The sequence below is a fragment of the Bombina bombina genome, chromosome 1 (genome assembly GCF_027579735.1).
Source record: "Bombina bombina isolate aBomBom1 chromosome 1, aBomBom1.pri, whole genome shotgun sequence".
Classification (NCBI taxonomy): Eukaryota; Metazoa; Chordata; class Amphibia; order Anura; family Bombinatoridae; genus Bombina; species Bombina bombina.
Window position 1 is genome coordinate 1243975905 of NC_069499.1, and position 21764 is coordinate 1243997668.

The 21764-nt window shown below is 41.4% G+C and overlaps 2 protein-coding genes across 3 annotated transcripts in view; one reads left to right on the forward strand and one right to left on the reverse strand.

Annotated features, from left to right (window-relative positions):
- LOC128648054 (arylamine N-acetyltransferase, pineal gland isozyme NAT-10) overlaps positions 1 to 21764 on the forward strand; it is a 421895-nt gene that overhangs the window by 218137 nt on the left and 181994 nt on the right. Inside the window, exon 2 of one of the 2 annotated variants that reach the window (XR_008400492.1) lies at positions 21671 to 21746. The exons of the other annotated variant lie outside the window; for it this stretch is intronic. The gene's annotated coding sequence lies outside the window, so the exon portion shown is untranslated. Of the gene's footprint in view, positions 1 to 21670; positions 21747 to 21764 lie in introns of those variants that run through there. 2 annotated transcript variants of the gene reach the window in all.
- The window catches only part of MPHOSPH6 (M-phase phosphoprotein 6), a 121239-nt gene continuing 110543 nt past the window's right edge, over positions 11069 to 21764 (reverse strand). The window contains exons 4-5 of the mRNA XM_053700753.1: positions 21405 to 21502; positions 11069 to 12697 (exon numbers count right to left, since the gene is read on the reverse strand). Of these exons, the coding sequence (XP_053556728.1) occupies positions 12553 to 12697; positions 21405 to 21502 (243 nt within the window). The 3' untranslated portion in view covers positions 11069 to 12552. The remainder of the gene's footprint in view (positions 12698 to 21404; positions 21503 to 21764) is intronic.

Genomic DNA, 21764 nt, shown 5'->3' on the forward strand with positions numbered 1-21764 from the left:
GATGGAACTCTGAGAAATTTGTTTAGAATTTTTAAATCCAGAATTGGTCTGAAAGTTCCCTCTTTTTTGGGAACTACAGATTTGAGTAAAACCCCTGACCTTGTTCCACAGTTGGAACTGGGTGTATCACTCTCATCTTTAACAGGTCTTCTACACAATGTAAGAATGCCTGTCTCTTTATTTGGTTTGAAGATAAGTGAGAAATGTGGAACCTTCCCCTTGGGGGTAGTTCCTTGAATTCTAGAAGATAACCCTGAGAGACTATTTCTAGTGTCCAGGGATCCTGAACATCTCTTGCCCAAGCCTGAGCAAAGAGAGAGAGTCTGCCCCCTACTAGATCCGGTCACGGATCGGGGGCTACCCCTTTCATGCTATTTTGGTAGCAGCAGCAAGCTTCTTGGCCTGTTTACCCTTGTTCCAGCCTTGCATTGGTTTCCAAGCTGGTTTAGTCTGGGAAGCGTTACCCTCTTGTCTAGAGGCTGCAGAGTTGGAAGCCGGTCCGTTCCTGAAATTGCAAAAGGAACGAAAATTGGACTTATTCTTAGCCCTGAAAGGCCTATCTCTTGTGGGAGGGCATGACCCTTTCCCCCAATGATGTCTGAAATAATCTTTCAATTCTGGCCCAAACAGGGTCTTACCCTTGAAAGGGATATTAAGCAATTTTGTCTTGGAAGATACATCCGCCGACCAAGACTTTAGCCAAAGCACTCTATGCGCCACAATTGCAAACCCTGAATTTTTCGCCGCTAATCTCGCTAACTGCAAAGCGGCGTCTAAAATAAAGGAATTAGCTAACTTAAGTGCGTGAATTCTGTCCATGACCTCCTCATATGGAGTCTCCCTACTGAGCAACTTTTCCAGTTCCTCGAACCAGAACCACGCCGCTGTAGTGACAGGAATAATGCACGAAATAGGTTGAAGGAGGTATCCTTGCTGTACAAAAATCTTTTTAAGCAAACCCTCCAATTTTTTATCCATAGGATCTTTGAAAGCACAATTGTCCTCAATGGGAATGGTCGTGCGTTTGGCTAGTGTAGAAACTGCCCCCTCGACCTTAGGGACTGTTTGCCATGTGTCCTTCCTGGGGTCGACCATGGGGAACAATTTTTTAAATATAGGAGGAGGGACAAAAGGTATGCCTGGCTTCTCCCACTCCTTATTCACTATGTTCACCACCCTTTTAGGTATTGAAAAGGCATCAGGGTGCACCGGGACCTCTAGGAACTTGTCCATCTTGCACAATTTTTCTGGGATGACAAGATTGTCACAATCATCCGGAGTAGATAGCACCTCCTTAAGTAATGCGCGGAGATGCTCTAATTTAAATTTAAATGTCACAACATCAGGTGCTGCCTGCTGAGAAATTCTTCCTGTATCAGAAATTTCTCCATCTGACAAACCCTCCCTCACTGCCACTTCAGACTGGTGTGAGGGTATGACAGATAAATTATCATCAGGGCCCTCCTGCTCTACAGTGTTTAAAACTGAGCAATCGCGCTTTCTTTGAAAACCTGGCATTTTGGATAAAATATTAGCTATGGAGTTATCCATTACTGCCGTCAATTGTTGCATAGGGTCGCCTGCGCGGGCATAACTGGTATAGACACAGAAGGAGAGGATGCAGAACTATCCCTACTTCCTTCATCTGAGGAATCATCCTGGGCAATCTTACTAAATGTGACAGCACTGTCCTTACTTTGTTTGGACGCCATGACACAATTATCACATACATTTGAAGGGGGAACCACCTTGGCCTCCATACATACAGAAAATGATCTATCTGAAGGTACAGACATGTTAAACAGGCTTAAACTGGTTAATAAAGCACAAAAACCATTTTTAAACAAAACCGTTACTGTCTCTTTAAATGTTAAACAGGGCACACTTTATTACTGAATATGTGAAAAACTATGAAGGAATTATCCAATCTTTACCACAGTGTCTTAATGCATTCAAAGTATTGCACCCCAATTTTCAAGCTGTTAACCCTTAAAATGCGGAAACCGGAGCCGTTTGCAATTTTAACCCCACTACAGTCCCAGCCACAGCCTTTGTTGAGACTTCACCTATCCCAGGGGGGTATACGATACCAATTCAAGCCTTCTAGGAACGTTTTCAGTGGATGCCAAACCCTCACACATGCAGCTGCATGCACTGTACTCAAAAGTAACTGCGCAATAATGGCGCGAAAATGAGGCTCTACCTACTATAGTGAAAGGCCCTTCCTGACTGGGAAGGTGTCTTAACTAGTGCCTGGCGATAAAAACATTCCCCAAACAATAAAAGTGTGAAAATTACTTCAAACTTTTTAAAAAACAACTTAAATAAACAATCAATTTAGCCCTTAAGAGTGTCCACCAGTTAATAGCCCATAATAAGCCCTTTATTCTTTCTAAGTTAAAGAAAATGGCTTACCGATCCCCATGAGGGAAAATGACAGCCTTCCAGCATTACACAGTCTTGTTAGAAAAATGGCTAGTCATACCTTGAGCAGAAAAGTCTGCAAACTGTTCCCCCCAACTGAAGTTCTCTCAGCTCAACAGTCCTGCGTGGGAACAGCAATTGATTTTAGTTACTGCTGCTAAAATCATACTCCTCTTTTAAACAGAACTCTTCATCTCTTTCTGTTTCAGAGTAAATAGTACATACCAGCACTATTTTAAAATAAACTCTTGATAGAAGAATAAAAAACTACAACTAAACACCACAAACTCCTCACCATCCCCGTGGAGATGCTACTTGTTCAGAGCGGCAAGGAGAATGACTGAGGGGCGGAGCTATATGGACAGCTCTTGCTGTGTGCTCTCCTCGCCTTTCCCTGTAGGGGAGGAGAATATCCCACAAGTAATGGATGACGCCGTGGACCGGACACACCAATGTTGGAGAAAGATCTATCAATTTATTTAGGACCATCACCAGTAGTGCTATCATTTTTTTCTTTTGTTACAACTGTTCTGAAATATCACAGTATCTATAGAAATAAATGACTGAACATACCTCAATGCTTGTAGCATGAAAAACGTTCCCCACACTGAAGCTTCTCAAGTACTCCTCAGCCATTCTGTGGGAACTCCTCTAGATCTTAGTGACAACTGCTAAGATCATCAACCTCCAGGCAGAAATCTTCCATCTGCTGCCTGAGGAAAAATAGCACTCACTGGTACCATTTAAAATAAAAAAAAGTCTTGCTTGAAGAAAATAAAAACTATCATTTTAATACCTCTTTCACTTTATCTCTTCCTATTACTAGTATAGGCAAAGAGAATGACTGGGGGTGGAGAGAAGGGAGGAGCTATATATACAGCTCTGCTGTGGTGCTCTTTGCAACTTCCTGTTAGCAGGAGGATAATATCCCACAAGTAAGGATGAATCCGTGGACTCGTATCTAGTAGAAGAAATTGGGTTGTGTCCCTTTAAGATCCATCTGATAAATTTCATTAAAAGGGGCATTGAACATTAAAACCAAATGCTATATATAATAAGGCATTCAAAACATCAGCCTAAAAAATGCAGATGCATTTTATTTTTTAAATTACATTAGTTGGTTAAATATTGAAAAAGAATAAACTTTTAGAGTTCATAAAACAAACACTATCAATCTGTACAACCTAGGTTTCCTTTCCTGCTGAGACCAACTAAGGACAGTTAAAAATTGTTCCCTAAAGAGTGCAACCAATAACTGTGTGGAATATAACAGTGGTACATATGGCGCATGCACTTTTAACAGGAAAGCCAACAATTTTTACAAAGAATTACAGGAAAGGAGGACAAAATAAAAAATAAAATATTGCATTTTTTCTACTACATAAAAAAAAATTAAATACTGTATTTGTAATACATGTTGATGCATTCAATGTATGCTGTAACATTGTCTAAAATGTTGTCCCTCTTTTCATTAGCAATACTAATTTTTAATTCTAAACCAAGTGTAAAATTGTTTATGTGACCTGAATGACGAAAATAATTGCTAAATTTCATTCATTCAAAAATTACAAACATTTGAAAATGAATATTTAAACTTGAAAGTTAATCTGAATCTAAAACTTTAGCTGCAATACAATACAACTAGAAAATAAAAAAACCTGAATTGGCTAAATAATTATAAAAATGTGTTGAATGGAACTCCAAAGATGGAAATGAAGAGTGATGATGTATTTATTTAGGTCATCTAGTTTGGTTCAGATGATGGTGCTAGGTCATTAGTAAGACCAAACATTTTCTGTCTGCACTTTTATCAGAGTGACTCAACTATTACAGAATACAGTACAGATACTATAAACTAGATCATTGGACTACATAGAAGCAGATACATTCTGGATAAAGAATAGAACAAGTATTTCATAACAAACAAAAGAGACCAGGGAAATAAACAGACAATGTATAAAGTTGAAATATTTCTATCTGACTGGATATGGTTTCATTCAATATGTTTGTAGAAGTTTAAATAAAAAAACACACACAAATATACTTTAAAAATATTTTAATTAGCAGAGAATTGCATTTATGTTGAAATAAACATAAAACTTTCCTTAACATGCTATGGTATTAATATGACCAATAACATTTTTACATGGTATAATTGTGAAAAATAAAAACGTTCAAGGAGGGTGAATGATCAGATGAAGTATTGCAGTTATTAAAAATCTGCTATTATAAACCATAATACAGTTTTTGAAACTTCCCTATGTGAGTAAACCCTTGGTAAAGTTAAATATTTTGCTTGCTATCAAAGAAAGTGGTTATCTACTCAACAGTACATGATGAGGGAAGAGATGTGGATTTTCTTTGCATTTAAGAGAATAATGAAGTGGGTCACTTTCTCTTGAGAAAAAAACTGCAGAAATTCATGTGGAAACTATATTAAAGCAAAATAGAACCTTACCAAGACATTCTGAACATATAGGGCCAGATTACGAGTGGAGCCCCAACGTTTGCATGTGAGCGATATGAAAGTAAACGCGATCACTTGAGCACAATTGCAGTTATGGCTTGTTGGGTTAGCGCGTCTTCAGAGCTGTGGTAAAAATTTTTGCGAAATAAAAAAGTTGGCACAAAACATAAAAAAAAACGAAATTTGTGCTTACCTGATAAATGTATTTATTTCTTGACACGGTGAGTCCACGAATCATCAGTAATTACTATTGGGAATATCACTCCTGGCCAGCAGGAGGCGGCAAAGGGCACCACAGTAAAGCTGTTAAGTATCACCTCCCTTCCCACAACCCCCAGTCATTCGAACGAAGGAAAAGGAGAGAAAGGAAGCAACACAAGGTGCTTGAGGTTTATATGACAAAAAACTGTCTGAAAAATACAGGGCGGGCCGTGGACTCAACGTGTCAAGAAATAAATAAATTTATCAGGTAAGCATTAATTTTGTTTTCTTTCTAATGACATGGTGAGTCCATGGACCATCATTAATTACTGTTGGGAATCAATACCCGAGCTAGAGGACACAGATAAGGGAGGGACAAGACAGAGAACCTAAACAGAAGGCACCACTGTCTGAAGAACCTTTCTCCCAAAAGAAGCCCCAGTCGAGGCAAAAGTATCAAATTTATAAAATTTTGAAAAAGTGTGTAGAGAGGACCAAGGTGCAGCCTTTCAAATCTTTTCCACAGAAGCTTCGTTTTTGAAGGCCCAGGAAGAAGAAACAGCCCTCGTTGAATGAGCCGTGATTCTCTCAGGAGGCTGCTGTCCAGCAGTTTCATAGGCCAAGCGAATTATACTCATCAGCCACAAAGAAAGAGAAGAAGCCGTAGCTTTCTGACCTTTGCGTTTCCCAGAGAAAATGACAAACAAAGCAGAAGACTGGCGAAAATCCTTAGTAAATAGTATTTAAACGCACGCACCACATCTAGGTTGTGCAGTAAACGCTCTTTATGAGAAGAAAGGTCGGGACACAAAAAAGGAACAATGATTTCTTGATTAATGTTCCTATCCGAAACCACTTTAGTAAGGAAACCTAACTAAGTATGCAGAACTACATTATTCGAATGAAAACTAAGGTAAAGGGATTCACACTGCAACCCCGAGAGTTCAGAGACTCTACGAGCAGAAGAAATTGCAACAAGAAACAAAACTTTCCAAGATAACATCTTAATATCTAAGGAATGCATAGGCTCAAACGGAGCCTGCTGAAGAACAAGGTTAAGACTCCAGGGAGGAGTAACAGGTTTGAACACAGGCCTGATTCTGACCAAGGCCTGACAGCAGGATTGCACATCTGGTACATCCGCCAGACATTTATGCAACAATATAGATAAGGCAGATTTTTGACCCTTCAAAATACTCGCAGACAAACCCTTCTCCAGACCTTTCTGGAGAAAAGACAAAATTCTAGGAATCCTGACTCTACCCCACGAGAACCCTTGGATTCACACCAGACCAGATATCTGCGCCATATCTTATGGTAAACCTTTCTAGTCACAGGCTTACAAGCCTGGATCAAGGTCTCAATGACCGACTCCGAAAACCCATGCTTAGATAGAATTAAGCGTTCAATCTCCAAGCAGTCAACTTCAGAGAAACGAGATTTGGATGAAGGAAGGGCCCATGAAGTAGAAGGTCCTTCCTCAGTGGAAGTCTCCAAGGTGGAAGAGATGACATCTCCACTAGGTCTGCATACCAGATCCTGCAAGGCCACGCCGGTGCAATGAGGATCAACGACGCCCTCTCCTGTTTGATTCGAGCAAATGGAGGAAATAGGTATGCTAGACTGAAATTCTAAGGAACCGCCAGAGCATCTATCAGTACAGCTTGAGGATCCCTTGACCTCGACCCGTACCTCGGGAGCTTGGCATTCTGTCGAAATTCCATGAGATCCAGCTCCGGCTGTCCCTATTTGAGAATCAAGTTGGAAACACCTCCGGATGGAGTTCCCACTCCCCCAGGTGAAAGGTCTGTCTGCTCAGAAAATCCGCTTCCAAATAGTCCACTCCTGGAATGTGGATCACAGACAGCAGTTGTGAGTCTCCGTCCACCGAATAATTTTGGCTACCTCTGTCATGGCCAAGGAACTCCGAGTTCCCCCTGATGATTGATGCAAGCCACTGAAGTTATATTGTCTGACTGGAACCTAATAAACCGGGCTGAAGCTAACTGAGGCCAGGCGAGCATTGTAGATTGCCCTCAGCTCTAGGATGTTTATGGGGAGAACCGACGACTCCTGAGTCCATAGACCCTGAGCCTTTAATGAACCCCAGACTGCTTCCCATCCCAGCAGGCTGGCATCCATGGTCACAATCACACAGGTAGATCTGCAGAAGCAGGTTCCCTGGGAGAGAAGTTCCTGAGACAACCACCACGGAAGAGACTCTCTTGATGCCTGATCCAGATCTATTTGTGGAGACAGATCTGCATAATCCCCTTTCCATTGACTGAGCATGCATAACTGCAGAGGCCTGAGATGGAACCGGGCAAACAGTACGATGTCCATGGCTGATACCATCAGACCAATTACCTCTATACAATGAGCCAAGAACACCACCTTTGTAGCTGGAATCAAGAACTTTTTCCCAAATTCATCCGTGAGAACGCTGCGTGTGAGAGTTTGCTTGTTGAAAAGATGGCACCTGAACAAGAATGTCATCCAGATAAGGCGCCACTGCAATAGAGCACCGCCAACCATGCTCCCAGGACCATTTAAAAAATTCTGGGAGCTGTTGAAAAGTCAAATGGAAGAGCCACAAATTGAAAGTGTTTGTCTAGGAACGCGAACCTCAGAAACTTGTGATGGTCCCTGTGAATGGGAATATGCAGGTACGCATACTTTATCTACTGTAGTCATGAATTTACCCCCTTGAACCAAGGGAAGAATGGAAAAATATCTTGAAAGACAGTACTCTGAGGAATTTGTTTAAACTCTTGAGATCTAAAATTGATCCCTCCTTTTTGGGAACCACAGATTGGAGTAGGACCCCAGACCCTGCTCCTGTATTGGAACAGGAACTATCACTCCCAGATCAGAAAGATCCTGGACAAAACGGAAGAATGCCTCTCTCTTTATCTGGTCTACAGATAATCCTGAGAGAAGCAAACTGCCCCTGGTAGGAAAGGTCTTGAACTCTAATTTGTATCCCTGGGACACGATGTCTACCGCCCAGGGATTCAGAACATCCCGGACCCAAGCTTGAGCGAAGAGAGAAAGTCTGCCCCAACAAGTTCTGCTCCCGGATCGGGGGCAGACCCTTCATGCTGATGAATCGGTAACGGGCTTCTTAGATTGCTTCCCTTTGTTCCAAGACTGACTGGACTTCCAGGAAAACTTGGACTGATCCTGCTTGGAAGAGGAGGGGGAAGTCTCCAGACTGGCTCCCATCTTGTGGAACTCTCTGCCTCACTCCACAAGACTCTCTTCTAGTTTTAAAAGCTTCAAGTGCTCCCTAAAGACTCTACTGTTCAGGGATGCATACAACCTACGCCAACTTTTCTTTATACCAGTTCCTCTCCTCCATTGCTACCCCTTAAACCCCTTAGCATGAAAGCCTAAGAGTCCAGATGTTTGTTCATCACCTTCTCAAGAGCTGACTACAACAGTGCAACTCTTGGCAGGGCCCTTTACCCATTTGATCCCTATAATTGTTTTGTTGTACTACGCCTTTGTTAATAGCGCTGCGGAATCTGTTGGCGCTCTACAAACAACCGATAATAAAATAATAATAAAAAGGCTTACCTGAAAAGTTCTGAAAGGAACAAAAATTACTCTAAAGTCCTGTCTGCTTATTCCTCTTATCCTGAGGGAGGAAATGCCCCTTTCCTCTTGTAACATCTGAAATAATTTCAGCCAAGCCCAGCCCAAACAAGGTCTTACAGACCAGGACTTCAACCATAAGGCTCTGTGGGCCAGAACAGCAAAGCCAGAAATCTTTGCTCCCAACTTGATGACTTGAAGAGAAGCATCCGTGATAAAGGAATTGGCCAACTTAAGAGCCTTAATCCAATCCTGGATCTCTTCAAGAGGAGTATCTGTCTGAATAGAATGAGACAACGCATCAAACCAGTATGTTGCCGCGCTGGTGACGGTAGCAATACACACCACAAGCTGCCATTGCAAACCCTGGTGAACATACATCCTTTTAAGTAACGCCATTAACTTCTTATCCATAGGATCCTTAAAGGAACAGCTATCCTCTATGGGAATAATAGTTCTCTTAGCCAAAGTGGAAATTGCTCCTTCCACCTTGGGGACTGTCTGCCAACACTCCTTGATAGAATCAGCTATTGGAAACATCTTCTTAAAAACTGATAGAGATAGAGAAAAAGGAATTCCAGGCTTTTCCCACCTCTAGTGCAATAATTTCTCTAGCACGGTCTGGTACAGGAAATATCTCCACTGCAGAAGGTACATCAAAGTACTTGTCAAGCTTACTAGACTTCTTAGGATTGATTACAACAGTGGAATCAAAGTCGTCCAAGGTAACCAAAACCTCTGAGTAACAAAACGGAGGTGTTAACTTAAACCTGAAAGATACAACTTCAGCATTAGACGAAGGAAAAGCACTATTTGAATCTGAGATTTCACCCTCAGATTCTACCAAAGTATCCTCCTCCTCAGACCTCTAGGAGCCACAACTGTGTCAGAAACCTTACACACAGATTCTTTACATTTCCTCTTGCGCTTTCCCTGCAGCATGGGAAAAGCAGACAGCGCATCAGTTACCGCTGAGGATATTTGAGTAGCAATGTCTTGCAAGGTAACCCAAACCGGAGTGACAGAGGAAACGCAGGGTACTGGAGGAATAGACGACAAGGTGTGGGACGCCTGAGGAGAAAGCTGCGGCATATTTTCAAACAGGATACCCCTGGAACAGCATCCACCTTAGTTAATGATGGCTCAGAATCAAAAAGTCTATCCATGTAATGTAATGTCCTATCAATACATGAGGAACAAAAAGGGATTGGTGGTTTAACATTGGAATCAAAACACAAGCTACATGTAACGTTTTGCAGGGCCTCTTGGTCCATCTTTACCCAAAAAACAAACCAAATTAAATAAAAATGTCCTTATTTAATTTTTAAAATAATCAAAAAATCGTTTTACTGTCACTTTAAATTTTAAAATGAAACTTTATATTTAACTCGCAACCGCAGAGCAGCTGCTCACTCGTAACCTCAGACAGCCTCTTCACCCCAGTACTCTTTGCTGAGGTGCCTACCTGTCTTGCTGGAAAACGGAAAGAAAAGATTTTAAACGATCCGGACCCAGAGCTGCTCAAACAGGCTACCAGACGACAAGTTCTTTGCGAGCAGAGCTGCAACGAACCCCTCTATACCGGACCGCACAGAAAGAGAAACCGGAAGGTGCGCAACACTATCTTGCCGCCTCACAAAATGCCGCCCTCTAAATCGTGGGCGTGTCTAAACTGAACTCCCGGTCGCCATTAGCCTCCCTGAAGCCTTCACATCAGTAAACACAAAAACCACATTCCACCAAGTCCGGAACTAAACCAGAGCCTCTTATAAACGAGTGTGCCTCAAGAACACACATAGCAGTAATACTAGTAAATATGCTACTGCTCCTCAAGCCCCCAGTGCCTGCAAAAACTGCCTACCTTAATCCCATTAAGCTTGAATAAGACTTTAAATATTAAAACGTCCTATACAGACTTGACTGTAAAAGTGCCATATTCTCCTGACCAAATAAAATAAAATTAGGCACTTACCTGAATTAAACACTGCTCGGCAGCAGGGCAGCTCACTTGGTTTGAGAGGCAACCTCCTCACATGGACCTGTGGATAGCAAAGAAAGACTGAATTATCCTACTCAGGCTTTCAAGACAGGGCAGCAACTACTGTTTGGGAAGCGCAGTGAGTATTGTACCCCACAAGTTCCCAATCGTTTAAAATCCACCACTGCTCTACTGAAGAGACTGACATGGACTATGGCTAAACCCCAGGAAAAAACAGAGCAAACCTGCTTTGCTTTAAAATAAAAAAAATCTTGATTGAAGACATTTCTATCAGACACCTAAACTTTAACACCTCCTTGCAACCCAGGCAAAGAGAATGACTGGGGGTTGTGGGAAGGGAGGTGATGCTTAACAGCTTTGCTGTGGTGCTCTTTGCCGCCTCCTGCTGGCCAGGAGTGATATTCCCAATAGTAATTACTGATGATCCGTGGACTAACTGTGTCATTAGAAAAAAATACATAAAGTACAATTACACTCATAACACTATGTATTTATATGTGTATATATGTATTTACAGACATATACACATATATAAGTGAATTGGAGCCCTTTGCAGTTAAGTAGATGAAAACATGTTAAAGCATATTTATATAATATCCATATTTAATAAAATGTTTGAGTGTGTATTTGCTGTAAATATTTTACATTCCAATGTTCTGCACATTGCAGAATATGTTCTAAGTATTTATAAATAGATAATCCTATATATATACCTACATGTGAATATGGGATCGGGTTTGCACTCGAGTAGGGTGTAAGGTTTTCCCCCCACTTTTTTTTGCTCCATTGACTTCTACGGGGAAATAGCTTATTGTGCGTATGATATTCTAAGTTTGCCTTTTTGCGCTTGTGGGGTTAACGCAAGAACGCAACCCAACGTGGGTGAGAAGTTTACTTCTAGTGCAATTAGCGCTTTAGCAAAATCGCTAAATATAGAGCTCCACTCGTAATCTGGCCCATAATTAGAAAAGGATATAAAATAAAACTAATCACAATTTAACACATAGTTTTTTAGTTTAAACAGCATTAAGCCCATAGGGCAAAAATTAAATATGTGCAGTCAACTTCTAAGGGAAGTCAATTTACAAATAGGATCTAGATCCATAATCCTAAGAAACTTAAACTAGATGGTTTTAAATGTACTACGAGGCCAATAAAGTTTATTGTAGTATACACACAATTTAAATCTGCTAAAAATAAATAAAGTTCATAAGGTTTAGAATATCCAAGTATCAACAAGTTTCATCTTCAAAATTGTAAACAAGAAACTTCTAAGAAGTGTATTACCTACTAAAATAAACCTGAATTTCAAATTCTATTAATTGTATTTGGAACTTTTTTTTTTTTATAAAACTTTATTATACTATGCTTTATAGCACAACTTCAAGCACATACACTGACACTGCTGTAGGGCTTCTGAAAGCAATTCTTTTGAGGACTGGTGGAGAATCCAAATGTGAAAAACACTTTGATTACTAGTGTTGAGGGGCAAATTTAACTGTGCATGGCTTACTGTAGACATAGGGTTCCTTCATATGCTAAAGCAGCAGTAACAAGCATTTTTCACTGACCGTAAAATAAAAATACAATTAAAAAACAATATGTACGTGTCACGTTTCTGAAACATTAGGTATGTAAGGAACCAAATATAAGGCAATTAAAAATACCTTGCATTAAAGCAAAACATGAAACATTCATTTTGTATGTATGACGCATTTACAATAAAATTATATGGTTAAAAAAAAAAAAAAAAAAAGGAATATACAACCTTTCAACTTATATTAAAAAAAAAAAAAAAAAGGAAAAAATTAATCTCCAGTATTCAGCTAAACTTGCAGGGACAATAAAACTACAGTTTATATAGTTAATCCTTTGGTTTAAGAAAAGCTCTCTTTTTTTTGCTGCTCACAACATTACAGTTCTCATCATCATCACTATCGCTTTTTAATACTTTTTGGTCTCTTTTCTTCGCAAATTTATTTTTGATGGTGCCCACCAATGATTCATATCTGCAAATGGAGAGAAATACAATTACTACTAGTTCACCTAATATATTTAAGTGTTACATTCACCAGTATTTCTTTTTTTTTTTTTTTTTTTTTTTTAAGTTGGAGCAATATTTATTTGTAAACTACCTCTGAGTAATTATTAAAATATTCATTTTAAAAGTATAAAGTCCTTATAAAAATAGTAATTAAGTATTAGTACAAATAGCTTCAGAGAACAGAGTACTAATCAAGATGTGCATCAATAGTCAAGCTGCTGCTGGTGTGCTGCTCAAATCACTGCATTACCCTGCAGCGTTTCTAATGCAAGACTATTCTTATACTAAACCAAACAAGTGTTTGCTTTATTAAAAAAACTTGCAAAGAGGACTATGCAACCCCCTTAAATGGATATTTAAACTCTAAATACATTTTATAAGCATAGTATTGAGGTTTTTCCCCATCTCCCTCTAGTTATAGATGCCGTCATGTTAAAAAGTTTTTTCACTACGTTCCATTGGTGACCTGTTTGAAGTTGCTGCACATGTGCAGATACCTGCAGTGAAACCTAAATTCCAAAATGGCAGCAGCCATGATTAGAGGCAGGTGCATGAAATGTATTTAGTGTCCCTTTAATTGCAAGCCATTTCACACCCTTCTTCTATGTTCCATAGCCATTGTTAGTGCTCAGCAAGCCAATCACTTTTAGAAAATAAATATACTGTGTCATTTTCTATAGTAGAAACATTAGTATTGAAATTACATTTTCATTAAAATGACACTCAAGTCAAAATTAAATTTCATGATTCAGATAGAGCATACAATTTTAAAACAACTTTCCAATTGAATTCCATTATCAAAATGTGCAGTCTTTTTTTTTATACTTTTTGAGTCACAAGCTCCTACTGAGCATGTGCAAGAATTCACAGAACATACGTATATATGCATTTGTGATTGGCTAATGGCTTTCACATGATACAGGGGGAGTGGAAAGTTTGAAATTTGTCAGAAAAAAAAAAAATCTACTACTCATTTGAAGTTCAGACTAATAGGCCGAACTATGCTGCAGTTTCCACGCGAGCCTTCAGGCTCGCTGGAAACAAGAGTTAAGAAGCAGTGGTCTTAAAACTGCTGCTCCTTAACTCGCCCGTCGCCTCTGAGGCGGCGGACAGCAATCATCCCAATCAGATATGATTGGGATGATTGACACCCCCTGCTAGCGGCCGATTGGCCGTGAATGTGCAGGGGGCGGTATTTCACAAGAAATGCTTGTGCAATGATAAATGCCGACAACGTATGTGACGTGTGGCGGACACGAGTGCCATTGCATTGTCTTGTTATCATGCATTTGTTATTTATGCAAATCTACAGTATTTAGCGGTCCTTTAATACTATTCACACTTTATGGTTGCACATTTAGGTTCAGCTCAACTTCCCAAAACAAAAAAAACAAAAATATGCTTACCTGATAATTTTATTTCCATTGTGGGAAGGAGAGTCCACGGCTTCATTCATTACTTGTGGGAATTAAGAACCTGGCCACCAGGAGGAGGCAAACCCCAGCCAAAGGCTTAAAGGGACACTGAACCCAACTTTTTTCTTTTGTGATTCAGATAGAGCATGAAATTTTAAGCAACTTTCTAATTTATTCCTATTATCAAAATTTTCTTCATTCTCTTGGTATCTTTATTTGAAATGCAAAACCGTAAGGTTTAGATGCCGGCCCATTTTTGGTGAACAACCTGGGTTGTTCTTGCCGATTGGAGGAAAAATTCATCCACCAATAAAAAAGTGCTGTCCAGAGTACTGAATCCCCCCCCCCCCCAAAAAAAGGACACTGAATTAAAAACGGGAGGGCAAAATAAGGCGGACCCTAATCTGAGGGCACCCCAGTCTGCAAAACCTCTCTCCCAAAAACTGCTTCCGCCAAAGCAAAAACATAAGTAAGGAGGAACAGGTAGCTGCCTTGCAAATCTGCTCCATAGAAGCCTCATTCTTGAAGGCCCAAGAAAAAGCCACAGCTCTAGTTGAATGAGCCATGATCCTCTGAGAAAGCTTATGTCCCGCTGACTCTTAGGCTAAGCGAATCATGCTCCTTAACCAAAAGGACAAAGAAATTGAAGAGGCTTTCTGCTCCTTGCGCTTCCCTGAATACACCCCAAAAAGAGAAGTAGACTGTCTGAAATCTTTTGTAGCCGGAAGATAATACTTCAAGGCTCGAACCACATCCAAATTATGAAGTAACCTCTCTTTAGGAGTAGAGGGGTTAGGACAGAGAGAAGTAAATACTTTTCCTGATTGATGATAGAAATCCCAAACCAAAGCAAAGAACAGCCTTATCAGCGTGAAAGACCAAATAAGGAGGCTCACATTGCAAGGCCACCAACTCAGAGACTCTGCGTGCCGATGCAATAGCCAACAGAAAGAGAAAACTTCCAAGAAAGGAGTCTTAATGTCCATAGAATGCATAGGTTCAAACAGAACCCTCTGCAACACCTTTCAGAATCAAGTTCAAGCTCCAGGGAGGAGCGGACTGTCTAAAAACAGGCCGATTCTAGAAAGAGCCTGAACAAAAGACTGAATATCAGGAAGCTCAGCGAGCCTCTTGTGCAACAAAACAGATAATGCCAAAATTTGTCCATTTAAGGAACTGGCACCAAGCCCCTTCTCCAGCCCATTCTGGAGAAAGGACAGAATCCTGTATACCTTAACCTTGTGCCAAGGATATCCATGCTTCTCACACCAGGACAAGTAAATCATCCACACCTTATGATAGATGCGACGAGTGACCGGCTTCCTGGCCTGAACGAGAGTATTAATCACTCTCTCAGAAAACCCTCTCTTGGCCAAAACTAAGCGTTCAATCTCCACGCAGTCAGCCTCAGAGAATCTAGATTTTGATGTTGAAAGGGACCCTGTACCAACAGATCCCTGCGACAGGGAAACCTCCAAGATGACATTCCCACCAGATCCGCAAACCACGTCCTCTGCGGCCACAACAGAGCAATCAGAATAGCCGAAGCTTGCTCCAGCTTGATGCGGGCCACTACACAAAGTAGAAGTGGCAACGGCGAAAAATGTAAGCTAGGTTGAACCCCCAAGGCACCGTTAAGGCATCTATCAGCTTTGCCTGGGGAGAGAGCCTGCCCAGTTGTCCACACCCAGAATGTGGAGAGCTAGCAGCCGTGGGACTCTGCCCATTCCAATATCCGAGACACCTCTCTCATTGCTAGGGAGCTTCTCGTCCCCCCGGTGGTTGATGTAAGCCACCAAGGTGATGTTGTCTGTCTGGATTCCGATGAATCTGAACAACCCCAGAAGACCCCAGGCCTTCAGAGCATTGTAGATTGCTCAAAGTTCCTCCTCTCGAGACCATTTCCCTTGTGCCATCCTGGCACCCCAAACAGCTCCCCATCCTGACAGACTCGCGTCCATAGTCACAATCTCCCAGGACGGTCTCAGAAAGGATGTCCCTTGAGACAGTTGTTCCGGACGGATCCACCAAGAGAGGGAGTCCCTCGTCCAGAGAAATCTGTTGGGATAAGTCTGTATGATCGCCGTTCCACTGTCTCAACATACACAACTGAAAACGTCTGAGATGGAACCTGGCGAATGGAATGACATTGATGCTGGACACCATGAGCACGATCATCTCCATACACTGAGCCACAGCGGGGCTGAAAGAGGACTGAAGGGCAAGACAGGTGGACGCAATCTTCCTGCATCGCTGATCTGTGAGAAATATCTTTATGGATATAGAATCTACTATCGTGCCAAGGAACTCCACCCTGTTGCTGGGAATCAGGGAACTCTTTCCTGAGTTTATCTTCCAACCGTGAGATTGGAGCAAAAGAAGAGGCCTCGAGTGATCCTCTGCGAGACTTAACGACGGCGCATGGACTAGTATATCGTCCAGATAGGGCGCAACAGCAATACCTCTGGATCTGGCAACTGCAAGTAGCACCCCAGAAACTTTGTGAAGATTCTAGGGGCCATCGCCAGACCAAAGGGAAGGGCCACAAACTGGAAATGTTGGTCCAGAAATGCAAATCTCAAGAACAAAAAGTGATCCCTGCGGATTGGCACATGAAGGTAGGCATCCTTCAAGTTTATTGTTGTCATGAACTAGTGAACTAGTGGCAGAATAGATCTGATTGTTTCCATTTTGAACGATGGAACAACCAGAAACTAGTTTAAACATAGAATGGGGTGGAACGTGCCCTCTTTCTTTGGGACCACAAAAAGGTTTGAATAGTACCCTAGATCCCTTTCTACTGGGGGTACTGGTACAATTACTCAGAGAAAAGAGAGATCCCTCGCACATTCTAGAAAGGAGTCTCTTTTCTGGTCTGGAAAACAGATTTGACAAGAGGAACCTGCTCCTGGGCGGATGAGATCTGAACCCCATTCTGTACCCTTGGGCGATAACCTCCAGGACCCAAGAGTCCTGAACATCCTGCAACCAGGCTTCTGAAAAGAAATAATCTGCCCCCTACTTGGTCCGTTGACCGGTTTGGGGACCACCCCTTCATGCCGACTTTGTTTCGGCAGGATTTTTGTTTTGCTTTGACTTATTCCAAGACTGAGCTGGCTTTCAAGCTCCCTTGGACTGATCCGCTTTCATGGCGGGCTGCTGGCGTTGAGCCTTGTCTGCGCAAAAGGGAAGAAAAGTAGATCGCTTAGGCTTAGCCTTCTTATCCTGCGATAGGAAAGCGCCTTTGCCTCCCGTAACCGTGGAAATGATCGAGTCCAATCCTGGACCAAACAGGATCTTTCCCTGAAAGGGAAGGGATAGCAGTCTAGACATAGAGGTCATGGCCATACTGGCATATTGCCATCACAAATAATAGAATTAGCGATTCTCAAGGCCTTAATTCTATCCTGTATCTCGTCGAGGGGAGTCTCCCTCTCGACCATGTCAGAATTCGCGCCAATATGTCGCAGCTCAGGCTACTGCAGCTACTGCTGCTGCCGGCTGAAAAACGAACCCAGTGTGCTGAAACACTTTTCTCAACATGTTTTCTATCTTTATCTATGGGCTCCTTAAACGACAAACTATCCTCAAGAGGAAACAATGTACACTTTGCAGGCGTAGAGATAGTACCAGCCACCTTAGGGACAGTCCCCCATAACTCGAGCTGAGAGTCCAGAACAGGGAACAGTTTCTTAAAGGAAGAAGGGGAAAAGGATGAAGCTAATCTTTCCCATTCATTCTTAATAATGTTAGCCTTCATAACAGGAACCGGGAAGATCTGAGGCACCACCCTTTCCTCATAGACTTTATCAAGCTTAGGAATAGAAGTAGTTCCGGAACCTCCAGCGTAGCAAGCACTTGCTTCAGCAAAAAGAGCAAATTTTCCATCCTAAACCTAAAGTCAGGCTCCTCCTTTAGATGACAGACTCGGACCCAGAAGGAATGTCCTCCGAAGAGTCAGAGTCGTTCTCGTTAGCAGATAATCCTTCCGAAATATCCATTTGAGTAGATGGAACCTGGGTCGGGCCGGCATAATTTAACCTTTGCTTGCGCTTAGCAGAACGTGGTAAGGCACTAATCACCTTAGACACAGCCGTTTGCAGTTGATCCGCAAAATCTGGCGGCCAACGGACCTCTCCCGCCTGAGGATAGGCCGCGCCCTGGGGCGCTGCTGGTGTAATCTGAGATGAATGTAGGGAACACACCTCACAGGACAGGGAACCCTCAGAGGTGGACGGTTCAGTAGTACTAGACATCCTAACTTTATCAAGGCATGTGGAACATAGTTGGGCAGGCGGATCTACCAGAGCCTCCTCACAATAAACAAAGGGATTTGACTTTGTTAAATAGGGAGTACCCTCTAACGCGTCAGAGTTCTCCATATCGTGTGCCTTTATTGCGGACTAGATACAATATATTAAAAAGGCACCATTATGGCCTCCAATGGCCGGGGCACTCATCACCTCCTATAACCCGGACCACAGAAACCGCTTTCGTTTTCTGCAACGGCCGGACAAGCAGAGGAAGTGGAATAGGCCACACCCGGTCACATGGAATGCCTCGCAGGACCACCCCTGCACTAGGAAGAAAAGCGCGCCAAATTGGACGCGCAAGCAACTCCCGGAAAAGAACCTGTAAGTCCATCCATTGCCAGAGCCTCATGTCACACATATCGCAGCAATGACACAATAAACAACATTATGGACAAACCCCCCATGTTCAAAAATCCCCATTTCAGGGATATTAACCCTTGATTCTATAAAGATAAAAGGCATCACACTGTAAGCCTGTCTTCCTGTGTTATGTATATAAAAAAAAATGAAACAATCTTACCAGAATCTATGCCGTGGAACAGGAACACAGCCTCTCAAGTGTGACAGTGTAGTAGCATCACTCCTGACATGGACTTGAGTGTAGAAAGCAGGCAGTGAAACTCGTCAATGCTAATTGCTTATGGAGCTGTTAAAATGAGTCGGGATGGTTTCGCAGAAAGACTCTACCTGCATCTCCGGACTCTAACTTTCACCCATGCTCTCACTGAGAGGCTGACAGGACTACTTAAAGCTCCAGTCCCATTCCGAAGAGTACTACCCTCCATAAGAGACTACTCCGAATCTTCCGACACTTCTCTGACAACTTCCTGTGACGAAAGGCAAACAATGAGTGGGGGATGAGGGGAGAGGGGGAGATATTTAAGCCTTTGGCTGGGGTGTCTTTGCCTCCTCCTGATGGCCAGGTTCTTAATTCCCACAAGTAATGAAGCCATGGATTCTCCTCCCCTTTAGATGGAAATGTTATTTTATACGAATGTTTTTAAATAAAAACTAGTAATGGACAATTCAAAGATAAAATGTAATTCTTTGTCATGTTGCACCTTCCTGCACTTTATGCAGAAGATGAATAGGAATAAAGGGCTTTAGTTATCAAGCAGCAGAAGATGCTTTGGTAATTCGACCACCACTACTTAACCTCTACTACATCTAAGAGATTCATTTGGCGTGTCTGACAGATGCTGCTCTCATGTGAAAGGAGGGGACAGAGCTGCACAAAGATTTCCTTGTGCAATGTTAAAGGCAGGCAGCGGAAATATTCTGAGAACCTAGTCCATGCGTGACTAAAGGTGGCCCTAACATATTGTGACAGCCTACATTCCTTGGTCTGCCCCTTTAAATTCTTTTTGTTTCATTCACGCCCATTCACATAAAAGTGTGTATTTGGCCTTTCAACTTTGCTTGGTAATTTAGCAACGTGCAGTCTTGTTCTGCTTGTTCCTGGATTCTAAGCCTACAACTGGCGTATTTCTATTACGCTAAACTTTGTCTCTCACTGACGACAGATCGCTACTATCCAGGCTTCAGTATTTTGCCATTATGAGGTATCCATAGTGGTGATTCCACTACATCTACAAACGCCTCTCCAGGCGTAACCGAGACTCCTCATTCCAACACTCCCTAACCTGCAATCTACGGTCATCCACATCACAGAAAATCAGCTTTGAACCAGCCGGTGAGCACAAAGTAATCCAAGTAGGCTTACCACTAAAAGTTATGAATAGTGCGTGTGATCACACACTAAGAGACCTGTCTCTCTGTAACCTCCTCAGTACTTTTGCTTACTTTCATTTGCTGCTGAAGTATTCCTGTTACATATTATAGTTGCATTAATCAAACTAGTAACATTCTACCAATTCATTTTATTTTGTACAATAAAATTTCTTCCTTCTTCTGTGTACTTGCTAACATCCTCCTCAATGCTAACACTAACACAGAAGGCATATAATCAGCTAAGCATTTGAATCCTTTTAGCCATCAGCGGTTAACAGACCCAATGTCTAGCAACAACCAAAATATTTACAGCATAGAAATGTTATATAAAAAGTAGTCATTAAAATATCAAATATAAATGACAGCAGTTTACACAAGAATTTAAAGGAGTTTATTTTTTCTGCTCTGCTGTAGATTCTAGGATAGGCATAGAATCTTGACACATATCTAATCATAAAAATATTACATAAAATGTAAAATCACACAAAGATCCGAGAGGAGGGATTTGTAACTGCTTCAAAAATCACTTGCAGCTGGCACCTGAGCTTCAAAAAGGTATTTAGGGTGTGGCATATTTTGTATTTTATACAAATGCATTACCCTGCATCTGCTATCTGCCTACACATTAAACATATGAGCCCCATGTACGAAGCATTTTTGCGGAAACGGTTCCCGATTTGAATTTGCAGGGGGTACACCTCCTGCCTGAATGTATCATTAATCATTACACTTCCTTGTGTATGTAATGCTGCACCCTTCTTTCACATGAGAAGGCCTGTCAATCACTCCAAACAAAACGTGTTGAGGGCGATTTATATACACTAACTCAGAAGTGGCTAGAAGGGTAAGAAGCAGTTTCATACATTGTTGAAAGCAACGAGCCCTTTATGTACAAATTATCTCCTCTAAATAACCTTGTATTTTTCTTGGAGGGTGATCCTATACTCCCTGGGATGAAAATAGAACTTTAACCAAAAGTGTTTTATTACCATCAATAAGTACCTTGCACTAAATTTACCAGTTTGGGAATCTATATAATTAGATTTTTGTTTTTTTTTAAATTGGGAATTGGCAGCTATTATTAGCTGCGTATTCAAGGACTTATTTATTTCAAGGTGCCAAAATGATTGTAAACAAACAGTAGTAAATTAATTTAATTCATAATAGGAATACCAAACCTTTAACAATAGACTAGGCTAGAGACATTACTTACCTGCGGGCCATTTCTTCATCTGATATGTCCATTTCGGTTTTATCTTCTTCTACAATTTCTTCTTTTGTTGATTTTGAATTCATTTGGACCATAAGTTTCTAAAAGAAAAATATATAATATATATATATATATATATATATATATATATATATATATATATATATAAAATCTTATTTTATAGTACCTATGTTTTTATGATGTCATTTTACAAATTACATTTCTTGGATTTTGAGCCTGTCTACCTTGTTTTTGGACAATGTGATTAGGCGATGGAGAACGCTTTGTGTACAGGCTTAATCCGAGTTTCCATCAACTATGGAGGAGATCACAGCCGCTTGCCTGGTGAGTGACGTAATCAGC